At 60.4% G+C, this 14,447-nt stretch overlaps 1 protein-coding gene across 1 annotated transcript in view; it reads left to right on the top strand.

Moving 5' to 3' along the window:
• Nucleotides 1-10,985: 10,985 nt before the first annotated feature.
• Nucleotides 10,986-14,447, top strand: part of TNS1 (tensin 1) — a 53,859-nt gene continuing 50,397 nt past the window's right edge. The window contains exon 1 of the mRNA XM_032692681.1: nt 10,986-11,176. Coding sequence (XP_032548572.1) covers nt 11,150-11,176 — 27 coding nt within the window. The 5' untranslated portion in view covers nt 10,986-11,149. The remainder of the gene's footprint in view (nt 11,177-14,447) is intronic.

The following is a 14,447-nucleotide window of genomic DNA, read 5'->3' on the forward strand; positions in this document are numbered from 1 at the left end:
TGTGTTGGCAACAAGACAAGCAGAAGGGGCTCTGCAGGGGTGGGAATTGAAGGGTCAGCTCTTTCCCTAGCGGGGATAATTGCTGTTAATGAAGCAGGCCCATGGGGGCCAGAGCAGAGTGGGGGCTATGTGCATAGGAGACGCATTGGCATCCCCAGGCATCCCATTGGGACCCTGGGAGCGGGGGGCAAGGCCTCTTCCCGGGGCACCCTGCAGCAATGATGCTGCTTTGCATATGCAAACGAGCTCATGGCATCATTAGGCCTCACTGTCACCCAGCAACTGCGGCGTGGGAGCCCCTGGCCCAGGGGAGCTTTTCCCACAGCTGCTGGGTGGGTGAGGACACGCCTGGGCACACGCATGTGTGTGCGTGTGTGCTTACACCTGGCCTTCTGTGCCCCTTAGGGTGGCACTAGCTCTGGGGGCTGCTGAGGGACCACCAGCGAGTGGCCCTGTTGGAGCAAGTGCCCAGGGAAGAGGGGCTTGCACATATGTGAACAAACCTGTGCAAGTGTGCACACGATGGCACATGGATCTGCATATGGAAATACGGAAATCTGCCCATGCAGCTGCTGCTGCTGTGTCTGGTGGGGAACTGCACTCTTGCACACGTTTGCACACTCTTACACGCTCGCAGATGTGTGTATGCATGCAGTGCCATGACACACACACCATGTGTCATGCACAGCACTTCACAGCCCCCAGGGTGTCTGCACACATGTGGGTGTAACACATACATGGCTTGTCTGCCTGTCCATGTGTGCACTGGGGAAACTGAGGCACGGAGGTTTGTGAGGAGGCATCTGGCACTCCAGTGCTTTGGCACTGCCTCTCTTGGCTCTGGTGCAGTGGGCTGGAGGAGAGCAGGGCGCCCAGGCAAGGGGGGGCCGCTGGGCCTCTGCTTAATCTCATTAGTCTTGGCATGAAAAGGCGGATTTACAGGGGCTCACGTCTTCATCTGGCAGTGGGTGGGTGGGCAGGGTTGGCGTGCTGCCAGGGGGTGCTCCCCCTGAAAACAGTCAAGTGGGAGGCCGGGAGGGGCACTAGCTGCCTGCAGCTGTGCCAGACCCCCCTCCCCTCCTGCCTTCAGCCCCTATGCGTGAACACACACACATGCATGCACACACACCCTGGCACCTGCACACAGTTGGATCCATCCTGCACTCAGTCACATTCATGGCATTGGCTTCCCTTTGCTGTGGGCTCTGCCAGGCAGGGTGGGCACAACTGCTCACACTCAGGGGGCTCTGCACCCCCTTTATGCCCTGGCATGAGACACTCCAGCACATGCTGTCTGGCGTGTACTCCAAAAGACAGCATGACAGTGAGACACCTCCTGTGTGGGCCCCCTTCTGGCAGCACCCACATGTACCTGGGTGTGCACATGCGTGTTTATGCACATATCTACATACTCAAACACATCCATGGAAATATATCCGTGCATGGACATATTTATATATGTGCATTCGCATGTGCTCATGTGCACATGAGTTTGCATGTGAATACATGCATACAAGCATCTTCACCACCTATGTGTGCAGACATACACACTTGTGCTTACAGAAATGATTGTGCACAGCATGTATTCACAGGGACACGCAGAGATGTACCGACATGCAGGGAGACACGTGTGCACACATCTGTGCACATGCACACACACGTGTATATACACACCCACACACATGTATGTGCACACACACACCTGTGCACACATGCACACATGTATGTGCACATCCCTGTGCACACACGTGTATGTACACACAGAGATGTGTATGTACACATGTGCACACACATTGACATCTGAACACACATGCATGTGTGCATGTGCACATCTGTGCATACAACCTGTGCACACACGTCTGTGCACACATCTGTGCACACACATAGACATCCGTGCATACACACACACTGCACACACATGCCTGTGCACACACACACTGCACACACACACACTGCACATACACACATATGTACATATACACACACACGCACATACACATATAGACATACTGCACACGCACACTGTACACACACTGTACACACACACACAGACTGTACACACAGACTGTACACACACGCACTGTACACACACACACAGACTGTACATACACACTGTACACACACACACAGACTGTAGACACAGAGACTACACACACACACACGGAGACTGTACATACACACACACAGACGCTGTACACACACACGTACACACACACACGTACACACGTACACACGTACACACATACACATGTACACAGACACACACACATACACACGTACACGCACACGCACACACATACAGACACACGCACACACACACACGTATGCACACACACGCGCACACACACATGTACACACACACACACACGTACACACACACACACACACACACACACACACACACACACACGTAAACACACACACACACACACACACAGGGGCACGCACCGCCAGGGGGCGGCAGAGACTATTTAAAGGGGCCACCGCAGGTCCCCCCTCTCCCAGGGCACGAACCTTGGCCCCCCGCCCCACGCACCCCGACCGGGTGGAGATCGACCCCTGCCCAGGGGAAAAAGGCAGGGCAGAGCTCAGTACCTGGGTCTTGGTGCCACTTTGTTCCCACTGACAAAGCCCCATGTCCCCCCAGCCCGAGGACCTGGAAGCCCCTCCAGCACACACCTTCAAGATGACGAGCTTCAAGAAGGTGAAGGCATGCGGGATCTGCCGGCAGGCCATCACACGCCAGGGCAGCACCTGCCGAGGTGAGTCGGGAGCGTGGGCATGTACGTGTGCAAAGTGACATGCCAGGGGGTCAGGACATCAGGGGTGTGTGTGCTGCCTGTATGCACAGCTATGTGCACGAGGATGTGAAGGTGGAACATGTGCCTGGTGCCAACCTGTGTGCATATGTGTGCATGTATGTGCAAGAGTGCGTGTGGTGCCTTTGCAGGCGGGAAGGCAGCTGGGAGGCAAGGGTGGCCCATGGAACCACTTAGATGTCACACATGTATGTGGCCATATGTCAGCTGCATGCATGTCCAGTGAGTGTGCAACTGCCACCAGATGTGGGTCTGTGTGCATGTGTTGGCGGCCCGTGCTGGCGGCCCGTGGCACCCAGTGGCTCACAGGCGGGGCTGCGAACCCTCGCACGTGTGTGGTGTCGTTTAGCCCCGTGCGAGGGGCAGGCAGAGGAAATGGGAACAATGTGGCTTCCTGTGCTGCAGGAAACAGCCCCAAGAGGGGACAGGGCCTGGGGTGCGGCCATGGCCTGGGTCATGTTGCATGGGGACCTTCATGTCTCCAGGGGATGGGACACGTGGCTTTTCAGAGTTGCCCAGGCACCACAGTGGTGCCTTGTATAAGCGTATGTCCCCAGCAGCAGCAAACACACACCTGCACTGCCCGTGTGCATGTGTTCTCTCTGTGGGGTGTGGGTGTGAGCGTGCAAAATCAGTGCACAGGAAGCAGGGAGGGGGCACAGGCACTGGCAGCACCCCTGTGGTGCTCTCGTACATGCTGGTGTACGTGTGAGGTCTGTGCATGGTCTCCCTCTGTGCCATTAACCCCTGGGCTCTGGGGCTTGCACAGATGCACACTTGTTGGCATGTTGGCACAGGAGGGATGGCTTGTGTGCCCATGGGTGTGTGCCTGAGTGCCGCATCCTGTGTGCACGTGGTGCTGTGCCATGCTGGTGCCACCCATGCTGTGCCCAGAATGTGTGCACACGTGTGCAAGGTGTGAGCGTCCCTGTGAGCGTGTTCATGTCCCAGCAGCTCATGTGCAATGCCGAGGTGCACTCTGTCCTGCAGCATGGAGTGCTACCTTCTTCCTGCCCTGTATGTGGGGTGCCCACAGGCTGCCCCCGGCAGTGCTTCCTCTCCTGTTCCCACTAACCTCTCGCCTCTCCCTCACACAGGCTGCAAGCTCTCCTGCCACACCAAGTGCCAAGCTAAGGTAAGGCCAGTGCCCTGAGGTGCACCTCTCCCCTGCTTGAGGGGTATGGGGGACTCGGAGAGGTAATGCCATGGTCTGTGCCAGCTGACCCCATCGGATGGGCACCCAGATGGGCTGGTGACTGTGGGATGGTCATGGTGGCATTGGTGTCATTGGTGGGTGAGGCTGGCAGTGGCATCCTACTGCCTGGCCCATGATGGCACATGCATGTCTGTGTATGAGGCTGGATTTTAGGGTGCAGCCCTTCTCAGAAAGGGCCAGCAGGGATCCGTGCCCCAGTGCCTGGAGCGGGGTGCCCTTTGCCAGGGTGAGTGCTGCTGCACGTGGGTGCCATGCGCCACAGCGAAGCGCTGCCAGCAGCACACACACAGGCTGAGAATCTCTCCCGATACCCAGCTGGGGGCGGATCTTGCTGGCAGGAGGCAGTGGAGCCAAGGATGCCCGGTAGTGTCTGTTGGTCCAGCTGCTGCGCCGGCGGTGGAGGGGGACCCTACAGCAACCCAGGTTCTCCGGGGAGCTGGAGGTGGGCGCAGTGCCCACCACGGTGCTGCTGGGGCAGGGGAGGCTGCACGTTCCTGAGTCCCTGGGGAGGCATGTGTGCCAGCTGTCTCTGGGGCTGGCATCTTGGGCGGGAAGAGGTTGGCATGCCCCGGGCAGACAGCGTAGGCTGGGACATGCCTCTGCCCGTGCCTGTGCCTGTGCCCGGCTGGGCAGGGAGGGAGAGGAAAAGTGGGGGCTGTGCCAGGGGCCAAGCACACATTGGGCTTTGCAGGGTGCCACGGTATGGGTGGCGGTGCAGGGCAGGCGCTGGGAGCAGCCCTGGTACCGAGCCCTGGCTGGGGTGTTGGGGGAGGTGGGGGCTGGGGGGTATCCTGGAGTCAACCTGGCATCCTGGGCCCAGAGCAGGCAGGGCAAAGGTGAGTGGGAGGCTCGGCAGGTCTGTGCCAGCCCCAGGACCCTGTGTCAGCTCTGGGCCATCTCAGGACCCTGTGCCACTGTGGGAAGCATGTGCCAAAGATGCCAGGGGCTAACACCAGAGGAAGTGGCTTTGCTGGGGTGCTGTGGGGAGAGGTGAGAAGGACGTGTGGTGAGGGCATGCCCGCAATACAGCAGGCAGTGGCAGGGAGCATCTGCCAGTGGTTTCCAGGTAGGAGGGAGTGTCGGGAAGCGTGTGTATCTGGGTGTGCACCCGGTGGGGATTCTCTGATGTCTGAGAGGGGGTTGTGCACCAAGAAGGGGTTTATGCCAGGGTCCCAGCATCTGGACAGCCTGTGCGCAGGAGCAGCCCATGGCTCACTTCCGCAGCCGGCTGTATTTCATTAGCCTCCATCACCCTTCCCACGCTCGCTGGAAGCTGGAGCCCCCTCGGTGGGGCCAGCTAGCTGAGGGGTGTGCTGCTGGGGGGGAGTGTGCATGGGGCCAGGACCAGGGGCCTTCTGCAGAGCTCCTTTGGGCCAGCGCCCAGGGAGGGGCTCCTCCGGCCGGGCAAGTGGCCAGCTGACTCACAGGCCGGCTTGTTATTGTAGGGTCTCTGGGGAGGGTGCGTGTGGGGAGGGGGCTTGGCATGGAGCAAAAACGGCCTCTTGTATACCTGAAGTCCCTCATGTTTAACTCCTGCACCTCCAGGATACTTTGGAGAGGGAAGACGGATTCAACCCCAAAGTGCTGGCAGCTGCACCCCACAATGCTTCCTTTTCCTGACCTGGATATGCTGCCAAGGTCCTGGTGTCCCCCAGCTCTGGTGTCTCCTGGCCCTGGAATCTGCCCCACCATGCTATTGGCAGTGTCTTCTCCTTGATCCCCATATTTACCCCTTGGGACCTGCTCCAGCTCCTTGTTCTGCCCCCCAGCATGGCTGGCTGCCAGTTATCTGCCTCCTGGCCCAGCCTGGGGGAAAGCCCCCACTTACAAACCTGAAATGGACTGGATATGGGGGAGGTGGGAGTGTGGGTGGGGTGTGAAGGGTTGTACTGGAGGTGACTAGTCTGGGGTTGCCAGGGGGTACCTTAAGTGTGATGGGGATATGGGGAGGGGAGCACTGGGGTGTATGTGGGGACACCAGGGAGGTTTTCAGGTGCTAGTGAGTGCCATATCCCTGAGAAGGCAGTGAGCAGGCAGAGTTGTCCCAGGGTGGCAGGACCTGTGCCCTTGCAGTGACCTGTACCCCTGGGGTTTCCACTCTGCCCAGAGGACAGTGGGAGGACAGTGGTGGGACCCACTGCCCTGTGGTGGCAGTGATGCTGGCGGGATGCCCGCCTATGGGGGGGCCGGGACAGCCACACACACATCAGCTGGGGAGGCACGATGCTGTTCCCATGCCCATGTAAGGCCCTTCTTGTGCCTGGCGCCTCCGCTGAGGGATTTTTCCTTGCTTAGCAAACCTCCCTCCCTCTCTCTGAGAGGGGCGGTCAAATGGATGGACAATGTGATCCCACACAGCCTGCCCCCCTTCCCTCCCTCTCTGCATCGAAACTGCCTGCTCAAAGCAAGGGGGGTGTAACTTCCTTTGAAAAGTGGGGAAACTGAGTCACACAGCCCTGCCTGGGGGTGGCTGGAGGCAGGGAACATGGTGTGGGGTGCAGTGCTTTCTGTGGCTGTGGTCAGGCGTGGGTGAGCCTATGTGTTGGCATATGCTGGTAGTGGCACAGCCAGGATCTGGTGGTGACACTGCTCTCCTGGCCAGGATGGAGGGATGAACCCGAATGTGCTCCCGGAAGTGGTGCCATGCAGGTGTATCCCATATCAAGGGACGTTCTGTGGGTGTCCCCATCCCCTGGGATGCCCTTGCTCTGATTGCAGCTGGATTTTGCCATGATGCTGCTTGGAGAGTCTGAGAAAAGATGGGGGATGATCCTGCTCCCTGTAGCGGGAGCTGGCCCTATGACACATGGTTTGGCTGGGGAACAGGGAGTGCTCTGGTGTTTGGCTGCTGAATCGGCTGGCGATTGCTGGCGGTTGATTCTGGGAAATGGCGCCTGTGCCAGTCCTGGAGCCTGGCGAGGCTCCAGCCTGCCCTGCTCACCACACCAGGAACCACTGGTCCTAGGAGTGCCGGTCTGTGCCAAGGGGGGAAACTGAGGCACATCACTTAGCACAGGGCCAAGGGGTCTAGGGGCTGCCTTGTCCCCCACTGTCTCTTCCTGGGGAACTGGCAGCACGCATTGGAGCCATGCCAGGCTACTGGGCCTTGTGTGTGAGTACGTGTGTGTCTGTGCATGTGAACATGTGCGTGTGACTGTGTGTGCATGATCGTGGGTGCTCACAGTTGCATGCATGAGTGTGTGAGCTGCAGGGAAATGCATGTGCTTGCAAGAACATCCATCTGTGTGCACGTGTGCTCACCCACAGGCGGGGGGTCACATGCGTGTGCTCCCAGCTCAGTGCCATCCATCCCTGCTGGCCCCATGCCAGGCCTGGTTTGTTTTTCAAGTGCCCCCTGTGATGGGACTCCAGGGGGGCGGGTTTGTCCATCATTAAACCAGGGGCTGGAGCAGGGCCAGGGCCAGGCAGTGAGGCATGTCCTGGACAGAGCAATCGCTCCCAGTGCCTGTGGTGTTGATGAGCCCTTGGTGGTGGGGGGAGGAAGAGTGTGTGGTGGTGGTGAAGGGGATGTGCTACCCCTCAGCTGGTGCTGAGGCTACCCCCTACTTGTGAAGCAAGTCAGAACCAGGAGGGGAAACTGAGGCAGGCTTCTGAACAGGCTTGACTTGCGCTAGTGGGCACCCTGTAGCCATGCCATGGTCAGGGGTACAGGCAGTGTTGGGGGGCATGGCCAGGTGGTGTATTGTGGGCTCCCCGTGGCTGTGCCAGGAACAGGGACTGCAAGGAGGGGACATCCCTGTCCCAGCTATGGCAGGCTCTTGCTATGGAACTTGTGGCTGTCTGGTCCCTGCTCATCACCCCAGCCACTCTGCCTCCTCCTGGTGCCGTGGAGGGGGTGACATACCGGTCACACAGGAGCTGCCCCTGTGGTCCCTCTCCTCGATGCCCCGTTCAAAGCCACCTCCTCAGTGCTTTGGGACAGGTAATTAACAACACCCCCGCCTCCACAACAGTGAGTGGGAGGGGTGGGGGGGGGAGGGAGGAGTAGTACAGGAATGTGTCCTTGACCCTGGCACGGGCTCAGCCAGGGTAGTGGGATGGGGGGCTGTGAGGATCAGCCCTGCCCCGGTGCTGTGCCAGGTCGTGTTTATGCATCAGGTCCTGGAGGGGGTTCTGTTTTTTTTCCCCTCCCTCTTTCCTTTTTTCCCCTTCTTTACGTCACTGCCCAAATATTCGGCCTCTCAGCTCCTGTGGGGGGTCGGCTCGGCTGCTCAGAGGAGCTGGGGCCCTTCTCTGCACCCTCCGGGTGCTGCAAAGGGAGGGTGGGCAGGGGAGATGGGCTGCTGAGACTGGCCACACTCACTGCACTGGTGAGCACTGGCCAGAGCTGGCGTGGGAGGTGACAGCTGGGGTGGCAGAGACCACCAGCCTCCCTCCTCGGCAGCTCCCAGAGCTGCATCCAGCTTCCCAGAGCCCTGCCATGGTGGGAGGCAGGGTCCAGGCCTGCCTCGTTTCCCAATGATTTTTTCGTTTCCTAGACCAGTTTGCACCCGCCATGGTCACCCCTCCTGGGACCTACCCTCGGAAGGGTGCTGGGACCCTGGGGACCCCCAGCTTCCTCCAAGGGGGCAGCACTGATCCCAAAACAGCCGAAAGATCTGGCTCAAGAGAGGCTCTACAGACTCTGCATGGCAGCTTCATCTCCTGTGTGCTTTCATCTCTGGAGATGACCCCCATGTGGGTTTCTGGTCCCCAGGTCTCCCTTTTTCTGCTGACACCTGTGGTGGCGATGCTCAAGAGTGTTTGTTTTGGGTTGTGGAGGAGCTGGTTTACGTGGGGGGTGGTTTGTCTGGGCGTCCTGGGAGGACCCTCTCACTGCAGCCAGTTTGCTGACTGCTGGACCTGCTCCCACTGGCACTTTGACCCAATGGCTCTGGGAGGTATTTTGGTGGCTGGAGTTCAGAGATGTTGTCAGGAATTCTCTGGCTGTGTTCTGTGAACGAGACACGTCATGTCCTCAGGGGACAGCTCCTGTCATTGCCCTCATGGGACAGGGACGTGCTATCAGTGCCCTTCGCTCACCCACTCATTTCCATCCTGTTCGGTTGCTGATACTTTCCCATCTGGCCCTAGCTCTTCTGCTGTTGCTGTTTCCCAGGGCCTGGGAGCCATCCTGTGGCTGCCCCCCAAGGAACTGGGGCTCCGGGATCTGTGCAGGGATCTATGCTGGAGCTGAGCTGGAGTCTGGAGCCGAGCTGGAGTCTGGAGCTGTTTTCCGCTGGTGCAGGATGTTCATTGGCCCTCCATCCTAGTTGCAGCACTCCCCTCTTTTTGGGATGCCTGCTTTTTGTGGGCTATGGTGCTGGTGGGACTTGTTCAGGGGTGTCAGTGGATCCCGGCCATGGGGTTTTGTCCCTAGAGTGGTGGCTGTTGGGATCTGGCCCTGTGCCCTTGGGTGCTGGGGAGGGCAGAGGTGCTGGTACTTGCTTGGGAAGGGGGTGAGGAGGTACTCTCCAGAGATGTTGGGGCTCTGGTGCTTTGTCCTTGGCAGTGGGAAGGCTCCACAGTGCCTGTTGGTGTTCCCATCCCATGGCACTGTTGGGCTGCTGTGGAAACTGAGGCATGGAGGGGCTGGGAAGGATCTCCTGGACTCGGACTGTACTCGCAGGGATGGGGCCCCTTACAGGAGTTTTGGAAGGTTCCAAAGGGAGAACCGTTTACCAAAAACCCCTCCCTGGTGACTTTTGAGGGGGACAGCAAGGTAGGAGGGGTGTTGGGGTTCTTCACCGCTCCGGCAGAGCCAGCTCCAGCCTTTTGGCTGAGCCCACGGCTTGAGGACGGAAACGCAAACAGGAATGGGGAGGCGTTGGGTGAGAAAATGTCAACAGCACTGGGCCGGGTGCCTGGCTCGCTGCCTCCCTGGCCAGCTCGCCACTCTCTGGGCCACTGCTGGTGGGCTTCCCCTCTTTGCCCTGTGGTTTCCCGGCACTTGCATTTGAGTACAGCAAGGCTGGGGCTGGGCTGCCCCAGGGATGGCCAGGGAGACCGGGGCACCATCCATAAACATGCAGCCCCTGAGGAGGAGGAGGAGGAAGAAGGAGGAAGGGAGACGGGAGGAAAGCCAGGGGGATGCTAGGCACACTCCAGGTTTGGGACAGGCAAGGGGGGACTGGCATGGCTCCACATGCTGAAGGACAGATGGGGCTTTTCCAGCATTTTGGCTTTGGTTTTTAGTTGAGAGATGGGCTGATAAATCTTCACGTCCTCCTCAACACTGGGGGTGCAGGACACCCGAGGACCATTAATTGGGCACTTTGTCCCGCATGTGGCAGGGGGAGACCAAGTTGTGCCAGGGGGTGCCAGGCAGGCCCCAAGAAGGGCCCCACACACCGGTCCCTGCCACCCCCCCGCCAAGGGCACAGGGACGCCGGTGGCGTCACACGGGGTGATAAGGGCCCGACCCCGCTGCGCCCGCTGCCCGCCGTGGCCCCTCGGCACGGGGTGCGAGGAGTTTGCAGGGGGAGGTGTGGGGGGTAATTTTTTTTTGGGGGGGGGGGTCGTCTGTCCAATTGCCGGCACCCCCGCCCCAGGGCCAGCCGCTCGAGTCAGGTTCCCGGTTGCCTTTAAGGGCGTTTTTAGGGGAGGCGAGGGGAGCGGTGCGGGGCCGGACTTGGAGCGCGCCGTGCAGCTGGGGAGAGAGGGAAGAGGAGAAGAAAGAGGGAGAAGAAGCGAGGGAAGGGAGGGGAGCGGTGGAAAAAGTCATCCGGGACACCCTTCCTCCCCAGGGCCGGGGCCGGCGCCCCCGGGCTCCCCAGCCCCCGGCCGCCCCGGGGCTGCGGAGGGGAGCGGGGAGCCGGCGGGACCCCCCTGCGCCCCTCCATCGCCGGGGTCCCGCTTGCGGGGAGAGAAACCCTTCGGCTCTCCCCCTCCTTCCCTCCCCTCCCTCCTCCCTCCCTCCTTCCTTCCTTCCTTCTCCAGGCTTGGCCCGGGGAGGGAGGGGGGCTCTGCCTGCAGTCTGCCTTCACGCCTGCCCGCCCGGGCGACGCCGGGCTCTCGCCTGCCCCCCCCGGACCCTCCGGCCGCCCCCCGCGCCCCCCGGGCCAGGTGAGGCTTCGGTGCCGTCCCTCTCGGATGTAGGCAGGCGAGACCCCGGATGGATTTCGGGAGCGTCATGAACCAGGTACGGGGGGGCGGCGAGGGCGCAGGGGTCCTCAGACCCCCGGGGCAGGAGGGGGGTGCTGCAGGCGGTGTCATCTCTCCAGGGGGCGGGGGCCACGCGTGATATCCGAGCGGTGATGGGGTGGCGCGTGGTTGGGGGGGTGCTGCCCCCCCGTGTTGGGGGGTCCGTAGTTGTCGGTCACCAGAGGGGGCATGGGGGGGCCGGGGGTCCTTGGAAGGGGCGATGCGGTGCTCGCAGGGAGGATGATTTGGGGAGGGGCTGAGGACCGGTTTGCTGCCGGCTGGGACTTGTGAGCGGCTCCGGGGGGGTCCGTGCCCCCCGTGCCCCTCTCCCCGCCTCGCCGGGGCCGGTGACTCTCAGGGTGCCCCCGAGGGGAACACACAGGCGCTGGAGTTTGCGTCACCCCCACTCTCCCCTGAAGTGCGTAGGGACACGTCCCCGGGGAGCGAGGTCTGCGCGGGAAACCGGGGTCCGCCCCCGGCACCCCGCTCCCGCCCCGCAGCCGAGGGGACGATGCTGGGCGCCTGTCACCCGGGCGGGGGGGGGGCACGGTGGGGGCAGTCCCTGGACCGGGACACCCTGGCAGCCCACGGGTTAACCCCCCTGCCCAGTCCCGCCGCGGAACCGTCAATGGTTAAACCCCGAGTTAATGAGTGGCGAGGTGTCGGCGGGTGCCAGCCCCCCCGTGCCGCCACCCCCGGCAGGGATCCCCGGCCCCTCGGCGCCGCAGGGCCCGCAGAGGGTTAACTCCGTCAGGGCAGGTCCCGGCGCAGATGTTTTTGGGCTGTGCTTCTGGGAGAGGAAACGGCCGAGCGAGGGAGGCATCAGCCCGCTTGGGTTTAAGGGGAAAACAAGAAAAAAAAGAGAAGTGCTCCATTCCCGGGCGCCTGAGCCCGCTCAGCACTGGCGTCAGCCCCGGTTGTGAGACCCGTGACCCCAGTGTGGGTGCTGGGACAGCTGGCAGGGACAGGAGGTGACAGTGGCTGCGCCCCCTGGGTATGCATGGCACCTCGAGTTGGGTGGTTTTGGGGGGCAACCAAGTGGGCACCTCTTGTACCCACAGTGTGGTGGCACTGGGAGGACAACGTTTATCCTGCCTGGAGTCTGAAGCCACCCCCAGGGAAAGTGGAGCTATAGAAAATGAGCCTCCAGCCTGCACCCTTTCTAACGAAGACCCTTCATTAGTGATCTTGCTGTTTCAGGAAGAGCAGGATGCTGCTTTGTGGGGCTGATGCCCACCCTGGGGAGGGTGCTGAGTCTTGGGGCTTACTTTTGGGGTCCCGACTTGAGGGGTCCATTTGCTTCTGGCCCTGGGCCACTCTCCTGCTTTCTTTGCCACTATCTGGTCCCTGGCTTCTTGCAGCCCATCCCCAGGGCATCCCATCATAGTGCTGGCAGCCCCTGATCAGCATTGGAGCTTCCCTACTGCATGTTGGGACACAGGGAAAAGAGCAGCCCCACAGTACAGTCCCTGGGGAGGAGGAAGTGGCTCCATCTCCACTTCTCCCTCCTATTCCCTCACCTCTTCAACACTACAGATGGGGGACGCCAGTTTTGGAGGTGCTGCTCATCATTTCAGTTTCCTGGCAGCATATTCAGCTCCGTCCCACAGGGTGAGGACACAGCACTGACCCCGTCTCCATCTGCTTTGGACCTTTCCCTCACGAGTGGGCTTGGTGCTGTGGGGGCATAGATCCCTTGGAGCAGCCAGGGTTTATTTTGGCACCTTGACCACTCCTTCGACGTGGGTCACAGACGTGTGGGCAATGGCAGGTGCCCCTGATGCTTTAAGGCAGCCCAAAGCCTGCAGTTGGGTCTCTGTGCACAAAAAAGGGGCTTGCCTGGTGTTCCACCAGCCTGGCAGAGGGTATCTGTGGGACAGGATCACACTGTGCTCAGGATGGGGCACAGACTGCTGACAGTTCTGTGTGCCGGCCAATCCCACAGGAATGACCGTGCTCCAAGCAATCCCATGTTAGAATCCGTGTGCTGATCAGTCTCATGTGAGAATCTGTGCACTGGCCAATCCTGTGCTGGAATCACTGCTCTGACCAATCCTGCATGGGAATCACTGCTCTGACCAGTCAGCTGTCAGAATCCATGTTTTGACCAATCCTATGTATGCAGTAACTAATCCCATGTAGGAATCCATGTGCTGGCCAGTTCTGTGTGAGAATCTGTGCAGTAACTAATCCCATGTAGGAATCCACGTGCTGGCCAATCCTGTGTGAGAATCCATGCATTACCAGCCTCAGGTGAGAATCCAATTGCTGCCCAGTCCCATGTAAGAATCCATGCACTGACCAATCCAATGTAACAACCTGTTCATTGACCAGACCTGGTGAACCCCCCTGCAGCAGAGTCTGTCCCAGGTGGTCCCACTGTTACTCTGTTGCCAGCCAATCCCTGGTGCCAGAGCTGCTCCCTGGCCGATCCTGCTGGCCAGTTTGGCTCTGGGGAGTTGGGGTGGGGGGATCCCTGCACTGTCCTTTGGGGGATTCTGGTGCAGGGGGCCAGTGACCTCATGCTCTCCCTTAGGCTGAATGTAGGGTCCCCACAGGACTGGGGTGAGGGATGTCCCCACAGTGGGGTGGCAGCACCCATGAGTGGGTGCTGGTGGCAGAGCAGGACAGAGCAGAGCAGGACAGGGCTGGGGCTGTGGGGCCAGAGCCAGGCAGGCGCGTGCTGGCCTGCGGGGCCGGATCCAGACCTGCTGCCTCCAGATGTTGCCTTTTTAGGCACTGGAGCACAGCATATCCCTGCCTGTGGCCAGCCCTGTGCCGAGTCAGTCCCTGCAGGCAGAGTGGGGCCAGACCCTGTCCTGGTTATATGGAGGCACCTCTGTCTCCCTCCTGACCCCTGAAAACCCCGTTTTCCTTCCAAACAGGCTCAAGGATGCTACTTTCTCCCCCTTCCCCTAGTCTGCACTTGGCAACACCGGGGCTGATTGCTCAAACCGCCCCAAAGCCGGGACCTGCCCTTATTTGGGTTGAAACCAGGGCTATTTTGGTGCTGCTGCCTCCATCGCAACCCCTTGAAGCTTCCCTGTATGTTGTTTTCCTTGTCCTGTCCCATGTCCCCGTGCCAGGGCTGCTGGCCAGGCCATCCATGGGCTGCTGGGAGCTATCACGCTCCCAGTGTGCCATGGGTCCCAGAGTGCCTTGGGGTGCCAGTGGTGGCCCCCAGGGCCACTGTGGGATGGAACAGCTGGTGTCCTCTGTGGTATTTCATCCCTGATTTGCAAGGCTATATGTACCGGGTAACCTCTGTC

The sequence above is a fragment of the Chiroxiphia lanceolata genome, chromosome 7 (assembly GCF_009829145.1).
Source record: "Chiroxiphia lanceolata isolate bChiLan1 chromosome 7, bChiLan1.pri, whole genome shotgun sequence".
In the NCBI taxonomy this organism is placed as follows: domain Eukaryota; kingdom Metazoa; phylum Chordata; class Aves; order Passeriformes; family Pipridae; genus Chiroxiphia; species Chiroxiphia lanceolata.